Below are 22,175 nucleotides of genomic sequence, written 5' to 3'. Positions count from 1 at the left end.
AATAGTGATCAGCTAATGGGACTCAGAAAAACACATGTATCTGAAATGTTTCCTGAACGTATAAATTACAATTTCTCTAAAAAACGTTCCTGCAATATGACTAATAGTGTTAGAAGCGCTTTTATAACATGATTTAAATTCCAACACATCTGAATATTAGCCACCTATAAATCTAGCGCAGATCATTTAAGGATTAAAATTCGACATGTTGCATTTTATCGGGGTATGGTATGCAATGGCGCAGTTCAAAATGTTGGTGGAGTCCTTCGGACTCCACCCATTTTGAACAGCCCCATTGCATACCATACCCCGATAAAATGCAACATGTCGAATTTTAATACTTATATTTACATTCATTTAAATCTACATTTCTGCTAAAATAAATTGATTATTCAAGAGCATTTTCTCTTTTCTTTCTCTCGTTGTTCTCAAAGGTGGGTAAATTAGAACAGCTATCGTAACCTAATTGTATACGACAATGAATGCCCAGATAAAATAGTTCCTTATTTATATGTTTATTTTCTATCTTTTCAAGGTCATGAATATTATGAATACGTATTTTTGCATACAATGTGTGTTTTCGGTCCGTTATCGTGGTGTATTAAAACGCCAAAACCCGGGCGTTATCGGTAGAAAACGGTCATTATTCAGTAAATTCACGTGCCGTTAATGCCCGATTTTTTGTTTTACATGTGCGCTTTCAGGGCCCGCATCATAACAATGAAGGCTGAGCGACCTGGTTTCTGACCGAAAGTTGGTCAACGATGCAAACTTTTGCACAAAAACATATTTTAGAATATATAATGTAGCTTCATACAAATACCAAAACAGGAAATAAACCACAAAAGTCATATAACTTACATATTTTCTGCTGAGTTGTCTTTTCATGGCAAGCTGATGTGTTTACCAAATAGTTTTTTCTGCAGTTGTTTTCACTATTAAAAGCACTAAATTATGTCTAAACCGACTAACTCCTCCGAACTTTTAGTTATTTCTGTCGATTTTATTCAGAACATACGACTTATATGGACATGATTCCACTATGTCGTATGCAATGAACAAAGAAATTTCAAATATTTTTTCTCTGATGCTGAAGATGCTGTACATTTTATCAAGAACATGTTTACAAAATTTTCAGGCTTAAATTAGTTATCAAAACAAATAATGGTTAAAGTAGGACTGAATAGGTAATTAATTGGTTACCCAATAGGTATTGTGTGTAAATAATCCCAGTAATCCAGTCACTTTTCGAAAAACAACACTTTCAAAACGAATGAACACTGCAAAAAATGGCGTCGAAACAAAATGCAGCTGCCAAGTTATGTTGCGGCCCGAATCGAGCTTATTGTAAAACTTTTTCAATGACATCACTCATGACGTCATACAAGCACCCGTTATAGAGGTTATTTTGAACTAACTGTTTTTGCATTTTCGTGACATTTAACAGCATTTTTAAACACAAATGTTTCTTCAACTGTTCCATCCATCATGAAATTATCTACATTAAAATCAATCAAATAATCGTTGCTTATTTTCTTTTAACTGCTTTACTGCAGATTTCAGTTTTGCATGTTGCCAATAATTGTACTACGATTTCATTAAAAAAAATAGTTCCGTAGTAAATTTATATGCCCCGCCCCTTGGTATTATTGCACCCAATGACAGGACAGAAGTATCGAACAAACGCACGTGATATCGATGGGAAATGCCATTGCACTATATACAGAAATAAAGTGCAATTGATAAACAACAACCATCGTTAAGGAATGAATTGTGAATGTAAATATTGAGAATTAGTTGTTTGGACTCAAAAGGGTAAATCAAAAACTCAGAGAATAGAACGATCTGTTTGACAAACATTTATAACAAATGTTACATAGTATATGTTTTCTTTAAATGTACGAAAGTCAAAGTATTCACAAAAAGCTAAACAAATCTGTAATATGTACTTCTGGATGTCAACAGGTGAAAAATTAATACTATTTCACTTAAACAATGTTTTAATAAATAATTGAGTTTCATTTAATTGGAAAACCACGCCAAATTCTAGCTAAATAACGTCATACATTAAATGTCGTAATAAAGGTTTCTACCTTGTTCTGTCAATCTGTGTACGTTTGCGTTCCTTTCTCACAGTTAATCGGACTAAAATACCGGAAACAGTTATATAAAATAATGAGTTTATCATATTATAATCTACCATCTTTATGAAACGACATAAAATCATGACATAAATGTGGCCATTTGAATGCATTACAAGTTTGTTTTTTCATCAAATGATTCTTGAAAATTATTACCGCCTGTGGTGGTATTCAATACTCAGTTTAAGTAAATATAATGGTAATTCTTCATTGACTTCATTAACTCCATCGGTCAGTCAATAGTTAATAACAAGTAATCCGATTAGCTACATCGTTCTTAGATCCAATTACGACCAATATTGAATACAGGCCCAAAGCCAGTGTTGTTGGGTGTCGACAGTGTTGTAGCTACCATTACTTTCAAGAAACAGTTTTAATCAAACCGAGGCTGTCGTTTTTATGCGTTCATGTATTTTGTGTGAAAGAAGGATCTCTCTTTCAGAAATGCCACGATTCAAAAACAGGCGATCCAGACGAATCTCTGACAAGACGAACGTTTGCGAGAACTCAACCATCAACTGCCAAAGTTTCCAAATCAATCATATCCATTCTTCAATATTACGAATGGAAACGGTAATTAACATTTTAAGACGTAGTTGAAATCATATTGCTTCAGAATATGCTAAATTTGCATGTATATTTGTACTTGTGTTTGTGACTTTTATCTTTAATATAGCGGTGTAAAATTTCATTTGTAATCTATTCTGTGACGTTAAACGAAATTTACGTTTCTTTCAAATTCAGTTTGTTTCCACCGAAATAATAACTTCCCATTGGTTAACTTTCTTTGTGGTTTAACCTAAATCCCTCAATATGATAACTTCGACACATCAGTTTCCTTCCTTCAGGACCAAACAACACAGCGCATTTCGTTTGTTTTTTGCTAACTAACCAAATACGGTATTTTAAAATGAGAATATGCGGATAAAAGCAATTGGTGAGATAAGCGGGAACCAGACCGGCTCCACTCTGAATCTATATTTGCGTTGTTTGAGAGTTATGCTAGTGGTTGCTAGATGGTCACTATAACGACTCCTCCATATAGCAATATATCCTTTTTTAAAAGTGACGCTAGTGGTCGAGAGGTGCTGAGGGTTGAGTACAAGACCGGCTTCTCACTGTATTTATATTTTCATTGTTACCTAGTGACGCGTGTGTGATTACGAGGTGGCCATAATGCCGACTCCTACCTGAAGAATTATTTTGCACAAGAACGAGTCCTAAATGTAGCAATATTTTCATTACAAAGTGACGCTACTGGGTGAGATGCGGGTGAGAGGTTTGCACAAGAACGAGTCCTAAATGTAGCAATATTTTCATTACAAAGTGACGCTACTGGGTGAGATGCGGGTGAGAGGTTTGCACAAGAACGAGTCCTAAATGTAGCAATATTTTCATTACAAAGTGACGCTACTGGGTGAGATGCGGGTGAGAGGTTTGCACAAGACCGAGTGCTAAATGTAGAAGTATTCTCATTGTTACAAAGTGACGTAGTGGTTGAGATGTTGGTGAGAGGGGGCTACAAGATCGACTCCTTCATGTTGGTATATTTTCATTGTTACAGACTGACGCTAGTGGTTGGTGCAAGCTCTATATGGAACGAGACTGCAGAGAGCCTCATGGACCTGATGAAGGACAACAATATCCTCTTGCATAGGGTTCTGTACTTCCGAGAGCCTTACACACCAGATTCAGAGATGTACAGAATCGTAGACACGTCGCACAAAGAAACAAGAAGTATGTTTCACAATGCCTTATTAATATCCGTATATTCTATATTGGTGATTTATATTTATTATGTAAACATATTTACTGTTTCAGTTTAAGTACATACACTATTTATGAAACAGAATGTTATTGTTTATGTTTTAGCACGTCAAAAGAAAAATGTTTCAAAAGTGTTATACAAATTCTTAAAGATACCGCAATCCTCCGATCAGCGGACGTAGGTGATACGTATTGCTACAAATCATTCACATACTATGTTGCCATTTATCTGCCTCAATTTAAATTTAAAATAGACAATCGACACTAAAAACGTCCTGATGCTCAGATCATATATGTTTAGAAAGCAACTATCAAAGTTTTCTTCCAATATAAACATTTAAAACTTATCAAAAACTGAAAACAATGTGATTCATAGGAATCAAATGGTTTTAAACACTACTTGTTAGTAAACAGTCAGTGCAATTATTTTTTCTCAAATAATTCCATTTGCAACAATTCACATCATAGTATAACGTTTTCCAAAGACCTCTTTATTTCTGATGTTCACATTCATTAAGCATTTAACCCTCGCGTGCAAGCCGTGGTGTACATGACTCAAAATGTTTCATATAGTCCATGCTTAGCGAAAAGAGCATCGTAGCCTCCTTTGTCTTCCTTAAAGAGTATCGCAACACATTAGAGCAGTTTAGAAATGAAGTATTCTACGAACCTCTTTAACGTTTTTCGTGTACGTACATTTCCAGTATACGTATTCCTGGGCGACCACCATGGTTTGATAGACTTCAGTCGTCTCCTTAAAGCATTTCTAGAGGACCGAATCTCTGAGTATGTGGTTATTGCTGTAGATGAGAGATTGTACACTGAGGATCCAGTCTCGTACTTGCTGAAAAGTAAATAGTTCAACGTGGGGTATCTTTTATAAAGATTTCTGTACATAACATACTAATTAGTCAATGAAAGATTATATATTATTGATGAATTTCAGTAATTGTTGTATTATATATGGTATAGAAGCTGTTATGTATTACCAAGGACTGTATATCTGCTTCTGGAAATGTCACTGCTTTAATCAGTTTCATTTGATTTGGATTGTTAAACATATACTTGTTATTAACTTTGAAAGCCCCGTTTGAGACGGACCTGACCCCTTTCAACATCAAGCCGTTTGAGACCGTCCTTCTCCTTGTGCCGAGACCGCCCCTCAACACCCAATGGGAGGAGTTTCTAAATGACGTCAGACAACGTAACTCAGAACCACCAATTAACGGGCTCAAAGGATCATACAAAGGTTTTTCGGTAAATATAAATGGTATTTGTTTATCCACTCCAACTGTTACAAAATTTACGTGGTCTGCACTCAACATTTTCTGTCTTGAATGATATGTAGCCTTTCGAAATATGCCAAAATATACATAGTTCAAGTCCATCTTATTTTAAGTACCAGTAATTACTAGAATTAAAACTGTTAACAAAGATCAATACAAAGTATGTCTATTGTAGATTCAGGTTCCAATTTACGCCGCCTATCTGTATGATGCAGTGCACACATATGCTCTGGCACTGCACCAACACTTACAAGAGGGTGGTGATGTAAGGAATGGAACAGCGATAGTGTCCAATATTCGCAATAAAACCTACACTAGTAAGTATTTTACATATTAAAGGTTGTTAACCGCTTCAAAGGGCCATCCCGGATATAAAAAACAACATATTCACATTGTCTTTTTTATGTATTAAACATTATATTTAAAGTTAAGGAACATTTTAGTGTATGCTTTCCGGTGGTTAATAGTAATATAATAATAATGGTAATAGAGATTTACAAACAATAACTCTCTATTTATTCGCACCGTGAACAACTAGTATTTCAATGAAACAACATTTTTCAAAATGCAATTTCCTTGTATGTATATGAAAAAAAAAAATGATTTTGAAAGAAAAGGAAACATTATATAAAACTAGTGTAATTTGCACTTCGTCCTTGCTTAATGGTATTAAAAGCAACACCAAAAGCAAAGACGGATTTGAAAACAAAAACTGAGTTTAAGTTGTTGAACAATAGAATTGGTCATTCAAAACGCTATCTTGGTGTTCATAGTTTGTAGATGAACAAAACGATTGCATTTATGTTCAGGTATCCTTGGCTACGAGGTGTACGTGGACAGACAGGGTGACGCCGAGGGAAACTACACGTTATTGACGTTCAACGTTCATGGGCAAAAGGGAAATGTGGAACTCCAGCCGGCTGGGAACTTCAGAATGACACAAGGAGGAGTTGGCATTCCGGTGAGAAAATTGTTCTGGTTCAATCGCCATTTTCATTTAATATCGTACTTGATTTATCTTTTGATATTTCGACATTTTATTGAATACGGAAAATGATAGACAAGTGTACTCGTTCTGGAACAAATTTGAAGAATCAATGTACAAACCATACATCTATGTTTTTTGTTTCTTTCATTATATGGAAGAAGAGAATACCTAAACATATCGTGGTCAGATATCGTAATAGGACATTCTCGCTGACCTGTTTTATGTCTCATCTGTCTTTAAAGAATAAATAACGAGCATACTTCCTGACACTTTCTAATCTCATTTCCATTATTAGATTCTATGCATTAGCGAATGCGTTATGATAATAGGGTCTACATATTAACATCCTTTCTCATCCATAGAAATTTCCATGCTAGAGATCGCTAAGTGTGGCATGTTGCTACACTTTTATTTTAAAAGAAATACAAAGTGAACGGACCGTTAATTGGGTTAAGATGAACAGAAAAAAAACATTGAAATAAGAAGATACATCACACTCGAATGCATCACAATTACGTTTCTTGTGAAGAAATAGCTAACAGATAATTAGAAGATAATTATTTATATTACATCTAAAGGAACTGAATTTGTTCCGGGAGATAAAGTGGAAGAACGGTGAACATCCTCTGGACGAACCACGGTGTGGCTTCAAGGGCGAGAAATGCATTCAGGAGTCGGGTAAGGCTGGCCTCTCTGTATACCAAAACAAGACTGACATAAAATGATTTCCTTGATTTTTTATGCATAACAACTCGTAAATGTTTACTCATTACAAAAATGTTTTGTCAGTTGTCAGTTGTCTGCTAAAGTTGAAATTCTTGGTGTTTTTATTGAACGTGATGAACACAATGATCGTTCAATGTTTATTTTAACTATATTTCTTATATTGTGTGTCACTTGTTGATTGTCTGTTTGACTGTAACCTTTAATCCTTGTACCATGTATCTATAAAACAAGACTGAAGCTCGGATATCGCCTGTAGTCTACATTGCTTTATTGCGACACCAATAATACTTTGGAAGCTACAACAGTAAACAACCATGAGAACCCATATGACAATATTTTCAGACAGTTCTTAATTTTCAAAAACAAATCATTCCATGATTCCGAAGGAACAGAAAATAATAAAACAAAAACTACACTGTGTTCAAAATGTGACGTCATCCTTCTCTCATACAGAACGTTAACGCGAGCCTTATCATTTTCATTTATTTCATTATCGCGTCGGCTTAACATATAATGTCATTGCATATTTTGTTTTAATTTCAGTTACCCTGCAAATTGTTTTGCTCTGTATTGGCGTTGTAACTCTGTGTGGGATAATTGGGGTGTTTCTGCTCAGGTATGTTTACATTATATTTCTTACAAGTCAAATGCTTCAAGTAAACATGTTTTAGACAATCCGGCTGTAATGTTATTAAACTGTTTCAAACAAATCTACTGAAACATACGTACACGCAAGCACTTCTACTCGGGTCTTGTGTTTTAGCATCCGAACCATACGGAAGAGACAGCATTTTCAGATTGACATCCATCTGTTAATCATCAGAACATCTCATTCACAGCAAAAATAGTAACTTTGTCATTGACATACATCCCTGAAACCAATATGGCAGGACATGTCTTTTAAATTGTGTTCCACATATAGAATGCGTTTAAAGGACATGTTGCAATTGAAAATATACAAGAAAACGATAAAGAAGAAGACTTTGCTTAACCGGGTTTTAAACCTATAACAAACAGTAAATGTGACGCCACTATTTTGTTTCAGACATTACCTGTACGAGCAAAAGCTGGCCAAACTACTTTGGAAAGTGGATTTCAAGGATATTGCTCCTCTTGTCGACTCGCCGGACGATGCTTTCATGCCACCGATTTTGAAAAAGGTATCTAGACAATACTTTTATGAACAATTTATGCCCATTGAAATGTGTACAATGTTTCATAATAAATCATTAAACATGCATGGTATCAAATGATTGTATTTGTTTCCATCTTGTACACTATTCTCGGCCACATGGGTTTATGACCTACTGGTTGATAAATGTTCTGTTCTTTCCAGTGTTAACTGCAACACTTGGTATTAATATTATTACCGCAAACTGGCATAATTCCTCATTTACCAATTACTGTCAATTTACAAAGGCATAGAAATAAAACAACAACATAAATTTTGACAATCTGATAATAAAGTTATTCTCAAATTTCAGCATAAGCGGTCAAAAGGTCATCCCTTCAAGAACATATTTTCCTTCGAGAACGAGTCAGAAAAGACGAATCTCCTTGCGGAATCCAAACACGAGCGCTCTACCGGCAGTGACACCTTTAAGAAATGCCTCGTGGGAACGTATAGGGGCACTGTTGTGTCTATCAAACACGTCACAAAAAAGAACGTGGAAATAGACCGTGACCTGAAGAAGCAACTACAATTACGAAAGGAGCTCAACCATGACAATATAGCACGATTCATTGGCGCATGCGTGGAGACGCCACATGTATACATTCTAACACAGTTCTGTCAGAGAGGGAGCCTCCAAGTAAGATGCACGCGTTTTAAACACTTGTTATAATGTAATGTATATATACATGAAAACATGAAGCTACAACTTATAGAGTGAGACATCTTTAATAATAGTATATCAAACAATATGGGTTTCTTCATAACAATAAAATTGAATTTACTAAAGTAGGATTGAATGATATAAGTCATGTTCTCTCTCATTAAACTTGCTCAACGTCTTGCATAAGGTAAATCTTCTTTTTATCTTTATTTTATCTTTAATAAAAGGCCTTCACATACGAAAACAATTTGAAAAATGATTTTTGTCTCTTTTTCACTTATGATAATGCTAATCCATACTTTAATTTCAGGATATACTTCTGAATGAAGACTTTAGCCTGGATGAAATGTTCATATCCTCCCTGGTTTCCGATTTAATAAAGGTAACGTTATATCCGTATAATGGTTTATTACATGGAAGGCATATATAGGATTAGCGCGACGTCATTTAAATAATAATATACAGAGTTACAAATATCGGCTATTATTTTGTACAGACATTAGTTGTCGACTACATTTCTTTAAGGATGAAATCCCAATTGCAAAAGATACTGGTAATTTTTAATCGAAATGAACACTTACGTAAAATGTAAATCAAAGCATTGATCGCATTTCTTCTTGTGTTTATAGTGTATGAACCCTGTTGGGCAAGCGAGCAAGTAACCAAAATGCGATCAATCCTTAAATACAACAAAATTTAGAATTCGTATATTAAATGGAAGGTTGTTGTTCTTTATGATCCTATTAAAACGTTGACTTTCTTCTGTCGTTTCCAGGCTATGGTCTTTATTCACGAAAGTGAAATAAGTTTCCATGGTAATCTAAAATCCAGCAACTGTCTGGTCGATTCCCGCTGGGTGCTCATGGTGTCTGATTTTGGACTTCACAAACTGGTCAATGAACGATCTGGCAGTGGCACAGACCTCAACAAATATTTTCAAAGTATTCTAATTTTGATATGTATACTTGGTTTGCACTTTATGTACATGGTGCTATCAGAGAAAAAAATAGCTTTTACCTATAATTATAAGTATTTGCTATTTTCGATTTTATGCATTAGCTTGGATCATTATTTTGTGTTGTATTGAAGACATTTTTTATATAAATTACCTGACTGTCAATTCTCGATTGGCCTCCACCAACATTACAAATGTGACCATTTTAAACTATTGTGTAAAAATGTGTGTTTACAGAACTGCTATGGCGAGCTCCGGAACTTCTGGGCAGCTCCAGCAGGGACACAGTGGGTTCACAGAAGGGAGATGTATACGCTTTCGCATTTATACTGTATGAGATGCTAGGACGGAAGGGACCTTGGGGAGATTGTGAAATTTCTAACAAAGGTATAAGGATTTTAATTACGTCAACGCAAATGTATAGATGTATTCAAAACTAAAAAGCACTAAGTTCTTCCCGCACGTCAAATGCAGTTTTATTTGAGCTCCATTCATTAAAACAGCTCTACTCTTCGAATTTTTTTTCTTTTAAAAACAAAATTAAAAAAAGCAGGCGCTAATATAACGTTCATTTGTGATGTCATCATCGAAAATGTGTTTTGTGAAGGCATTCACGTTGACAACAAAGACAATTTTGACCATGAGATAGGATAACAAAACAAACTTTATCTGTAAAAGTACATTAAAGAACACTTTAGAAAATAATATTGTGTAAAAAAGCTATGATTGCCTGCTGACGATGATCGAAATCTCGCTAAAATGAAAACGTCCCTTTTCCTCTAAAAACTCCTCTAAAAACTCATTTATAAAAGTGTTTTCTGAATGTTTTCACTGTTACGTCGTTTCTGTTAACGCTTTAACCACGTGGTATATATACCGTGTTAACGAAGCTTGTTTAAGTGGGAGTGGGAGTTTTCTACTCGTGTAGAAGACTATTGTCCGCCTCTAACCTGAGAGGTTGAGGGTTCAATCACCACCAGGGTTACTTCTAATGGAGACACCAGACTGGTTTCTACGCAGGAAACGGCTTACTTTACAATCCAGCTTTAAAATATTATAAACTAAAATAACATTGTTTATTATTGATAATTATGATGCCATTTTCTGTAGCAAAAAGTTGAACATTTAAAAGTATGTGATACATTTCCAGAGATCATTGAGATGTTGAAAACTGATAATCCCTCCTTTCGCCCTGACGTATCAGCGTTGCCGTGTGAAAGTAACGTTATTGAATGTATAAAGGACTGCTGGACCACGGATCCTGACCAGAGACCTCACTTGAAGGACATCAAAGGAAGACTGAAAAATATGCTTCAGGGAGTGTAAGCATACAATATCGAACCATTAGGGAGGTTGTGAAACAATACTTGTAGGTTACAAATAGGTAGACTTGTACCACATGCACATACATGGATGGCGTAGTGTACCACATGCGCATATATCGATGACGTAGTTAACCACATGCGCATACATGGATGACGTAGTGTACCACATGCGCATACATGGATGACGTAGTGTACCACTTGCGCATACATGGATGACGTAGTGCACCACATGCACATACATGGATGACGTAGTATACCACATGGATGACATAAAGAATCACATGCACATACAAGGATGACGTAGTGTACTACATGCACATACATCGATGACATAATGTAACACATACACATATATGGATGACAAAGCGTACCGCATGCACATACATGGATGACGGACGTAGTGTACCGCATGCACATACATGGATGACGTAGTGTCGCACATGCACATACATGGATAACGTAGTGTACTACATGCACATTTATCAATGACGTAATGTACCGCATACATGGATGATGAAGTGTATCACATGCACATACATGGATGACGTAGTATAGCACATGTACTACATGCACATACATCGATGACATAATGTAACACATACACATGCATAGGTGACGAAGTGTACTGCATACACATACATGGATGACGGACATAGTCTACCACATGCACATACATGGATGACGTAGTGTCGCACATGCACATACATGGATGACGTAGTCTACTACATGCACATACATCAATGACGTAATGTACCACATACATGGATGATGAAGTGTATCACATGCATATACGTCGATGACGTAGTGTACCACATGCGCATACATCGATGATGGACGAAGTGTACCACATGCACATACATGGATGACGTAGTATAGCGCATACATGGATGACGTAATCTACCACATGCACATACATGGATGACGTAATGTACCACATACATGGATGATGAAGTGTATCACATGCACATACATCGATGACGTAGTGTACCACATGTACATACATCGATGATGGACGTAGTGTACCACATGCACATACATGGATGACGTACTATAGCACATGCACAAACATCGATGACTTAATCTACCACATACACATGCATGGATGACGAAGTGTACCGCATATACATACATGTAAGACGTAGTGTACCGCATGTACATACATCGATGACGACGGACGTCATGTACCTCATGCGCATACATGGATGACGTAGTGTACGTCATGTACATACATCGATGACGACGGACGTCATGTACCTCATGCACATACATGGAAGACGTAGTGTACCACATGTACATAAATCGATGACGACGGACGTCATGTACCTCATGCACATACATGGATGACGTAGTGTACTACATGCACATACCTGGATGACGTAGTGTACCACATGCACATACATGGATGACGTTGTGCACAAAAAGTAGACTTACACGTACCCGTATAAGCAGTGTTTTGCAACCTCCCTTTTGAATCCATACAGTATACTTAGTATATTAACACAGAAGAGAACAAAGTTTATTTCGTTTTAAGCAGTTCGCATAATATAAACAAAAAACCAGTCAAAACTGGCTCTTGATCATTGGTAAAGTGTATCGTATGCATATAAACCTTATATTGGCCACAAAGAGGAGTGCTTGTTATGCAAATATTTATTTTTACAAAGTTCACGACACAAATTGTTTGACTAGTCAGCGGTTCAAAACTTACTTGAAAATGCAAGACACTATCTCTGTTTTCTTAATTTGACACAATATTTGTTTATCTAAGTCATATCAAGCGCACATTGATTGAAAACAGGCATCATCATGAAGTATTTTATTTTTAATGATTTTATTTCTATGTTAAACATAATCGCTTATAAACGTTATCAAGGTTACTCGCCTATATATTAGTCTGAAACATTTGCATTGCCTTCGAAGTTTGTAAGAAACGACTGTTTTCTCTAGATGAAGACATATTACTATTAGAATGGCCATTGACACACATTGTTATATGTAATACGTTACGGTAATGCTTAGATACACGGCATTTGTGTATAAATTGTTAAAAGGCGGAAAACTCCTCCGCATTCGATGATGACTTTATTGAGATGTATTGTTTGGAATGAAATATTTGTGTCTGTAAAATAGATAAATATTGTTTGGAATGCTTCCGGAATAATAAAAACATCCGCATCAACGATCAGTACAGATGTTCCGTTTAACCCTGTAATAGTTTGTTATAACAGTTTTTATAAGTAAATGTACTATCTATTTCCAGCAAATCAAATATATTTGACAACATGCTGGATATGATGGAGAAGTATGCCAATAACCTGGAAAGTCTTGTCGCTGAAAGGACTGAGCTACTCTCCGAGGAGAAGAAAATGACAGAGAACCTTCTTCTGAGAATGCTCCCGAGGCGAGTAATACTCTTCCGCTTCAGATGGATTAGAGTGGCTATTTATTTTATGATCATTTTTGTTCAATGACAAATTAAATTCGGGCATTATTCGTATAGAGTTGTCATTTTACTGTTTTAACTTCGTACGACGTGGAAATGCATTTGCTGTTAAAGTATAACATACAAACTAATACTCTCTCCAAAATATATTTTATGATAATAAACTTAAAAGAGTTTGACCATTGCGCGAGTTCGGTATTGACTTCATAGACAAAGGATCTCGCTATTAAACTCTGACTTCGACTCTGGCAATATGTGTTCGTTCCGAGTTAAAAATAACGAAAAAGAGGGCCGTTTGAATGATTTGAACACGTCATACTTGCTCACGTATTCCATTCGTCGCCTTGTCAATTTTAAAATAGCTGAAACCTGTTTTAGAAAACAACCTTCATTTTCAGGCAATGAAAATGCAGATAGGCAATCATTAAGTAATATGCTTAATCAAAAAGAATTTGAACCTTCGCGGGTGTTTAAAGGTCCGCCTACTGCTACTCACTTTATACGCAGATTAAGCGTTGATAATTTGTCAATGAGGTAGTATCCTAAGACAGTTAGATGACCATAAAGTAATAGTTTAATGATTAAGAATGGATAAAGTTAGCGTATTGAACGAGCCCTTCTAAAATGGTACTTCATGTCATCTAACTATTACTTATAATTCTATTTTCAGATTCGTTGCGGAGAAATTAAAGAAAGGTGAACCAGTAGCGCCCGAGATGTACGATTCTGTGTCCATCTATTTCTCGGACATTGTTGGCTTTACCTCTTTGTCAGCGGAGAGCACTCCGATGGAGGTACGCATCATTTGTACCTTGATATACCGGACTGTGATGTGACCGGTCATTTGTACCGTGATATACCGGACTGTGACGTGACCGGTCATTTGTACCGTAATATACCGGACTGTGATGTGACCAGTCATTTGTACCGTGATATACTGGCCTGTGATGTGACCGGTCATTTGTAACGTGATATACCAGACTGTGATGTGACCGGAGTGCCGTCTTAAGAAATTAAACTTTTACATAATTATTCTGGTATCTCTGTCAATATCTGATATGTCTCGTACATCTTAAAAAGTGCATCCGTTTCAGACGTCTCTATGTTTAAGGCGATATACACTAGTGCCGTCTATCAAAATTAAACTTCTGCATAATTAGTCTTGTATCTCCGTCAGTATCTGATATATTTGATTCATCTTAAAAAAAGTTCATCCATTTTAGACATCTCTACGATTAAGGCGATTCGCACAGAGCGTTATAATTCCATACTACATTATTTCTAGGGTCTCAAATTATTATCGCTAAGTGGACGATACAATTTGACAGGCGAGAGAACCCAGATCACTTAGTGAGAAACGTTATTTGGACCAATTTAATCAACCGACGTAATTGATCAGAAGATTGTTTTTTAAATTTATGTTTTATCTAGATGTGCTAAGGCTCTTTAAAGCTGCACGCTCACAGATTAATAGTTTTGATTTAAAATTAGTTTTTGTCTTGAAATCAGCTGACTTTGGTATCAATGCCTTCAATTCAGTCATTCAAGATTATTCACAATAGAACAAATATCCATTGTTTGGAAAGCTGCCGAAAAACTATTTTTTCTTAAGGCGTTAGTAACGCTTTCAGCCACAAATATCAATTTTCGAACATAAAATATAAAAAAGACCAGCGATCTTATATTTTGTTAGCAGTCTTATATTACTGGTGTTATGACATATCTGCAAAATTTTGCCCATTATAAGACAAAAAAAAAATTGTCAAAACGGTCAATCTGTGAGAGTGCAGCTTTTATATCTGGTGAAATATGTTTGCACGTGAATTTGGCTAGTTGAATTTTACATACAGCGCATGATATTGTTATATTAAGGTTGTGTGTATGCTGAACGACCTGTACACCTGCTTCGATGCAACTGTCGAGAATTATGATGTATACAAGATAGAGACAATAGGGGACGCGTACTTTGTGGTCAGCGGGCTGCCTTTACGAAACGAGGATCTTCACGCTGGGGAAATTGCTTCAATGTCACTGCATATGCTCAGAGAAATCAAAAACTTTAAAATAAGGCACCGTCCCAATGACACATTAAAGCTTCGGATCGGCATCCACTCAGGTGAGATTCTACACTGACATTCGGAGCTCCTCGGCCATTTTTATCGAAAACAACCTCGGATGTATGCCGGTACATCAGTAGAAGTAGTTCGTTAAATTTTGAATTATATCATTAATTAAATGTAGTGTTTCAGCTTGTATTTATAGATCTAAGTTGAAATTGATTGCCAGTGCAGTGTATTATTGCAAACATAATTAAGATTCCCAAGAGGTATGTCATTAAGTGGAACAGCTGAATTGAAATTACTACGCGATTTTCTTGTAGCGTAAGTAAAGTGTACCCATTTCTGGCATTGTAAACCGTCCATATACATCCGGGGTTGTTTTCGATAAAAATGGCCGCGGAGTTCCGAATGTGTTCACTGACTGTTTCAGATCACTTAAATTGTCGAATGGTTTACTTCTTCCGTAATTATTTCTGGCTTGCAGCTAAGTGTTTTGATCCTTATCGTCCATGTTGAAACATTCACATTTTCGTGACGTTCACATAATGGCTTCTACGTACCGACCATACGTTTAAATATAAATGTTGGCACTTAAACCTGACGATTGGCGAGAAAAATGAGTGACAAGTACCAATCATCGTCCTCTAGTGTTATCTTGATGGATGAAAACTCCTGGCCTGTAAAACGTTCATTACAGTTATACTGATATCAGTTTTAAAACATTAGTAACAGGGGTTTTTTAAACTGATATTATTTTATCCATGTCAATATACATTTATGTATTATCGGTAGTGTGACGCTTTTTCCAAATAAACGTCGATTTCCATTTGATTTTTTGTTATAAAATGTGTCTGACTTGTATGGGGTGGGGGTACTTTACCGTTTGCGTTTTATATGGGATATGTATGTATTACAAGTTTGAATCTCTATACTTCACTTTGTAATGGCTATAGAACGCCATATTGTTTGTGTTCAGAATGTCCGTATTTCATGTATTAAATATCCGTACCTAGTGAGAAAAATGTCTCTGCATAATAAGAAGTAAGTCTCGAGTAATCTTAACATGGTTGGTAATCTTGCTTATGAAACATATCAATGCAACTATGATACAGAGGCGTACCTCCTCATTACCCATCACCTATGCATCCACGTTTTAGAGCTTAATTTGGCGACCTTCAAAAGGCCATGGTACGCCCGCTCTATTTTTTTGTGGACTGTCAAAATTGGATTATCTTATGTTTTGTGTTTTTAGTGCGTCTTCAGATCGATCAACGTTTTATAAATGAACAGAAAATTTGAAAAATCCTCCATTATACCATTGACCTACACAAAAATGCGAACTTAAGTGTATACAACCCTTTACTACTGCCACGAAATCAACAAGAAAGCCTTGGCGGGAAAATAGACTTACTGAAGTAACTATACCCTGTCATAATCGATCTACGTAAAATTCATGAACAGAAATTTCGAAAACAATCTTGATTGTCGTTGGCCCACATATAGACGCCAGCACCAAGAACGAATACAGCTGAATTATAGCCAGCACCAAGAACGAATACAGCTGAATTATAGCCAGCACCAAGAACGAATACAGCTGAATTATAGTTATATATCAGTGTACACTTTTTTATCTCTTTTTACTCTTGATCTCTCAGAGCCGGTATGTTGTGGTAACGCACAATAACTTTATTCAACTTGTTTTCAGGACCATGTGTCGCGGGTGTGGTGGGGCTGAAAATGCCACGATACACGCTATTCGGTGATACGGTCAACACAGCGTCTAGAATGGAATCAACCGGTGTTCGTAAGTGTAACCTACGACTGTATATTGATGTCATCTAACCTGACATCCATGATGAGGGCATGAAATAAACAATTCAAATATTAATGGCATGAAGCTAACCTAAAGGTTTGAGGGTTCGATTGATCAAAGGGTTTGTGGGTTCGAGCCGCAGCATGGGAACGTTCTTTTTGTGTCTCAGAAAGACGATATACTGGTGTATACCCATCAAACGGACTCGAGAGTAATTCGTATAGCATATATTCACAGCTGCCTTCACAATCGAGTGAACATAAATTAAAAAGGCATTTTAACAACATATCGCCTATACCAAGTTGATGGTATTGACCCAATTAATAATGTGTGTTTGTTAGTTGGCATGCACAATTGTAAGGGTTTTCATTTCCCAAAAAATAGTATATTCATTTTTAGGACTGTTATGTGTTTGCTTTATAACACTTTCATACTTGTTTTACTTTTTACTTTATGTGTGTTATTCACATAAAAAATCGACTTGACTTAAAAAGGACTTTTTTTCTGACCGGATAATAAAACATTATCAAACTTAACCCCAGTTATCAACCACAATAGGTGGGGATGTTTTTTCGCTGTATTCTTTTGATTAAAATCATTGGTCATGAAAGAGAATACATTGATAATTGTTTACCACAAAGATAAACTTTGTATTTCAGGATCATGTTATTAAAATATGCCGACTCCATTTTTGTGTTGTTGTTCTTTTCAGCTTTGAAAATTCACTGCAGCGAAACAATCACAGCCCTACTGCAAAAACTAGGCGGGTACCATTTAATAGAGAGAGGTGTCATCACTGCTAAGGTAAACCTAGATATATAAGTTTTTATGCAAGGATGTTTTCACTAGCTGATTCAGGGGGACTCACCCGGCGCGTGCTCCCCTAATATCGTCCAAGTTTGTTTGTCAATATCGGAGAAAATGTAATAAGATACGCTCAAAATGCACCATTTCTGACTTTAATAGTTAAAAAATTAATTGGGTCGTACCCACAAACCCTCCTTCATTTTAAACCTTATTAATTACGGTCATAAGGCAGGGGCGCTTGTCAAAAAGGTTGCACCCCTAAGTTACGCTCCCTCTAACGTCAAATTCCTGGATCCGCCCCTGGTTTACATATTTCTTTAGAAATCTTATTTTAAATGATTGGGTATCTTCTTTTTATTTCAGTGGGAATTACTTTCAATATATTCGTTGTCAATTCAAACAAACGTAACTTATTTTTGAAGGGCAAAGGCGAGATGTTGACCTACTTCCTGGACGGTGAGAATGCGACTCATCGTGAACGCAGAATCTCTCATTCCAAATTCTCACGTACAAATTCCCAAAATGTGGACAGAAACTCTAATGGTGACATTTTTGGCTCACATATTATTCACCCCAAGTATTGGCCAAATGCCTCCGGAAATTCAACCAGTGATTTGTATCTATCCCCCGTCCAATCAAGTTGTGATAGCGACAGTGTCAGAGAGAACATCACCAGTGAAGAAAAAATCAGTGATATGTTTGAAGAAGTGTTTGATTCAAGACTTCACACGGACCAAAAGGGTATGCAGATAAGCGGGTCCACAAAACATCCCCGTGCATTAAATTCCACGTACGGGTCCAACAATCCTTTTCAACTGACGAATTGCAGACAAACTGTTCAGCTAGAGAGACCTTATTCTGTGTCTGAGTTACCAAGAAACGGAGCTGAGGTATTTGAAAACGTCCCTATGAAACCCCAAATCCAAAGAAACATGTCTGTTCCAAATCATACAATGCAAGCTGAGGAAAGTGTATGAAACTGTGAAGTCATTTTGGCAAAAAGTGCTTAAAATACATTTTTAAGCCATAACGTTTTTATGTCAGGACCAAGTTTCTCATTAATTAAAAGTCTGTTTAACAGCAGGAGAATAATTCTCTATTTGGATTCGAAACCGTTGTTCCTGTTCACAGGACCAAACTAATATGAAAACATACTTAGCTGCAAAGGAAGGCAAACAATTGAGCAACTAGACCCTACTTAGAACAAGCTTCTTTCAGTGGTAGTTTTAAATGCTTACAGCTTATCAAATTTTACAGGTTTTCAATGGGTCATTTGTTCATAATTTTGTTTAAGTTAACAACGCTGTTCACGTCATCGTTGTTAACTTTCAAATCATTACTGCTCTGGACGTGTCATGGATACACTTGTGATCTGCAAGATTTCTAATACGATTGGAGTCAACTGTTTCAGTCATAATTGTTTATATTTTAATTTGAGAGTACATCAGCTAATAGTTCCCGTTTAATAATCACGTTGTTAACTTTAAAACAGTTCTGAAAAATCGTCTCAAAGTTTACCCTGTCGTTCAAAAGTGCACACCGTTTTTATAAGTGAACATCTGAGATTATTATTTAACAACATTTAAATTGAGGTTTCACTCTTCTTGAATGTTTTTCTAATGTTTTCACGCATGTGATACCCGATGTAAATATATGGATATCTTTGTTAAATATTTCATACATTTATTTATTAGTTTTCATATACATTTCATTTTTTATGAATTATTGTCCATGCATTTTACATGTCAGTATGTTGGTGTTTATGTTAGCATGTAGTTTAATAAAGCGGATACAATCATTGGGTACGCATCGTGCATATCATTTATACAGTACGTATTTCTTACTTTTTGATATATTAAACTGTATGATAATATCCATCACATTCAAATTTGGTTATTTTATTGCAAAATTAGACAGTTATTGGCAAACTCAAGAAATTCTCACTTTTATTTATTTTTTCCAACATTTTACCCCCAAAATCACATTTTGCACCATGTGATTGTTTTATAATTTTAGTATGTTAAATGTGATGCCTGATTTGACACAAATCCACCAAAATAATTATGTGCATTTTTCCCCAATGTTTTTATTTTTCCTGAACTATTACTGTCAATAAGGGATCTTTAAAAACTGCAATTATCTTCCAAAGCTTTTTCGAAACATTTCTGTGTTAATATGTTCAAATGTTGAATTTCCTTTTGTTTTTGAATTGTTTATTTTGCTAACTCATAAAGGAGTCAACATTATTTTTAAACCTTTTTTTCCATTGTTTGCAATAAATTGAGTTTTTAAAAAAAAAAACACCTTCATCTCTACGCCTCTATATGTGTGCGTAAAACAGATAAGCCGAACCCTGTTGGCTCGAAATCGTTTGGCTCGAATTCCTCATTGGTTCGAACTGAATGTTAAGGACCGATTTCCTTATACTGGCCCCAATTTCTCGAAACTTCTTAAGCTTAACAGGCTTAAGTTGCTTATTTCAATTAGCCAAAATACATACTGAAAATGGATTTTGATAAATGAAAAATGGTTTATTCTGATAATCATACAGATTATTCCTACATAATTTCTAAAAATTCTTGAAGAAGAAAATATAACACATTTTATAGAACAACAAAAATACTGAGATTAGCTTAATCCTGTTATAAGGGACTTAAGAAGTTTCGAGAAATTCGGGCCCGAACGTAAGAATTCCCGCTTTACTCGAATTTTCCGAGGCTCCACGCCGGTCCCGTGGATTTCGAGCTAACGGGGTTCAACTACATATATTGTACTGAACACTGCTTCTACAATCATGTGTGTTATGGGGTTGTAAAAGATGTTTTTTAAGAAATTAATTGACACAGGCTTTAACAGAATCAGATTCAAATTTGGGTAATATTGACCAGGGGCCATGATTGCGAACATTCTCGAGTTCAGATTCTCAAGTGGCCAAACTGTAAACCTTCATTTCATTGTAACGTTCTTCTTGTTGAGTATCGAGAAAGAACATTGCTGAATTGCATTGATATTTGAAATTGTACAGTTATTTGCATTTACTTTCGTAAAATGAATGGAATTAAGAAAACACTTTTCTTAGCCTGAGTCTAAATCCCGACTTGAGACTGGTCGTAATAACTGGTCCATGTGGCTGAAACAAACTTTCAGGGTCCGTATCCAATAAGCATCTTAGTGAAGATTTTCAACTTAGTGAGATTTTCGTAATTTTTGACATAGCGTATTTTAAATACCCGCTACTTTTCATCAGAATTATTCATATGCATATATTGTTCAGACCATTTCCTTGCTTATTTTCATATTTTTGTTGTACAAACATTGACCGTTTTCTTAATATTCAATTTAGAAAAAAGGCTATTTTTCACTAAGTTGATTTTGTTTTACTAAGATGCTTATTGAATACGGCCCCAGAGCTTTCGTTAAGCTATATTTCTCATTACTAAGAACATTTATGTAAGAACAACGATAAACTGTGGCTTTTATTTAGATATTCTGACTCAGAGGCAGATATCTGTCGCGGGGGTTTGGGGAAGTAGCAATTATGTAATACAAATGTGTAATGTTTAGATTATCGCTGACATTAAATACATACATGCTGAAAATATAAATGTGTTTGGTTGATCTTTATGCAAATATTGAGAAAATAATTCAGTGTTTTGTTTGCTCGAAGCGTCTACGAGCATCAGTATGAACTCAAATACTAAATCTTGTCCAAATACCTACTAAAACAGATGTAAGGCTTTACTGGACAATGGTCAAATATTTAATTTCTGATTGGGAGAAATACTTTCTGCCAACTTTGTACATTTTATCCTAAAGAAATGCACAACTTCAAAAAATAAGATTTACCTTTTATAATTCTTTTAAACGGACATGAAACATATTTCAAACTTATATAAATTTACCAAGTCTTAGTCTAAGACCTTTCAACTAGTTTCAATTTTCATGCCTTGATTAGAACCGCCCCGATTGGTTGACCGTTCCCTTTAGATGTTACGGATTCAAACCCCGACGTCAACAACAATAATATTT

General features: G+C 35.7%; 1 protein-coding gene across 1 annotated transcript in view; it reads left to right on the top strand.

Annotated features, from left to right (window-relative positions):
• The window catches only part of LOC128207256 (guanylate cyclase 32E-like), a 93,479-nt gene extending 71,813 nt beyond the window's left edge, over positions 1-21,666 (top strand). The window contains exons 2-21 of the mRNA XM_052910080.1: positions 2,584-2,714; positions 3,706-3,878; positions 4,613-4,759; positions 4,993-5,165; positions 5,370-5,511; positions 6,004-6,155; positions 6,761-6,860; positions 7,452-7,524; positions 7,954-8,068; positions 8,393-8,719; positions 9,054-9,125; positions 9,519-9,684; positions 9,936-10,085; positions 10,849-11,020; positions 13,284-13,424; positions 14,137-14,260; positions 15,339-15,582; positions 17,232-17,330; positions 18,052-18,143; positions 18,569-21,666. Coding sequence (XP_052766040.1) covers positions 2,584-2,714; positions 3,706-3,878; positions 4,613-4,759; positions 4,993-5,165; positions 5,370-5,511; positions 6,004-6,155; positions 6,761-6,860; positions 7,452-7,524; positions 7,954-8,068; positions 8,393-8,719; positions 9,054-9,125; positions 9,519-9,684; positions 9,936-10,085; positions 10,849-11,020; positions 13,284-13,424; positions 14,137-14,260; positions 15,339-15,582; positions 17,232-17,330; positions 18,052-18,143; positions 18,569-19,123 — 3,348 coding nt within the window. The 3' untranslated portion in view covers positions 19,124-21,666. The remainder of the gene's footprint in view (positions 1-2,583; positions 2,715-3,705; positions 3,879-4,612; positions 4,760-4,992; positions 5,166-5,369; positions 5,512-6,003; positions 6,156-6,760; positions 6,861-7,451; positions 7,525-7,953; positions 8,069-8,392; positions 8,720-9,053; positions 9,126-9,518; positions 9,685-9,935; positions 10,086-10,848; positions 11,021-13,283; positions 13,425-14,136; positions 14,261-15,338; positions 15,583-17,231; positions 17,331-18,051; positions 18,144-18,568) is intronic.
• The last annotated feature ends 509 nt before the right edge of the window (positions 21,667-22,175 follow it).

The sequence above is a fragment of the Mya arenaria genome, chromosome 11 (genome assembly GCF_026914265.1).
Source record: "Mya arenaria isolate MELC-2E11 chromosome 11, ASM2691426v1".
Classification (NCBI taxonomy): domain Eukaryota; kingdom Metazoa; phylum Mollusca; class Bivalvia; order Myida; family Myidae; genus Mya; species Mya arenaria.
Note: the sequence above shows the minus strand (reverse complement) of the source record. Positions and strands in the feature narration are given on the sequence as shown.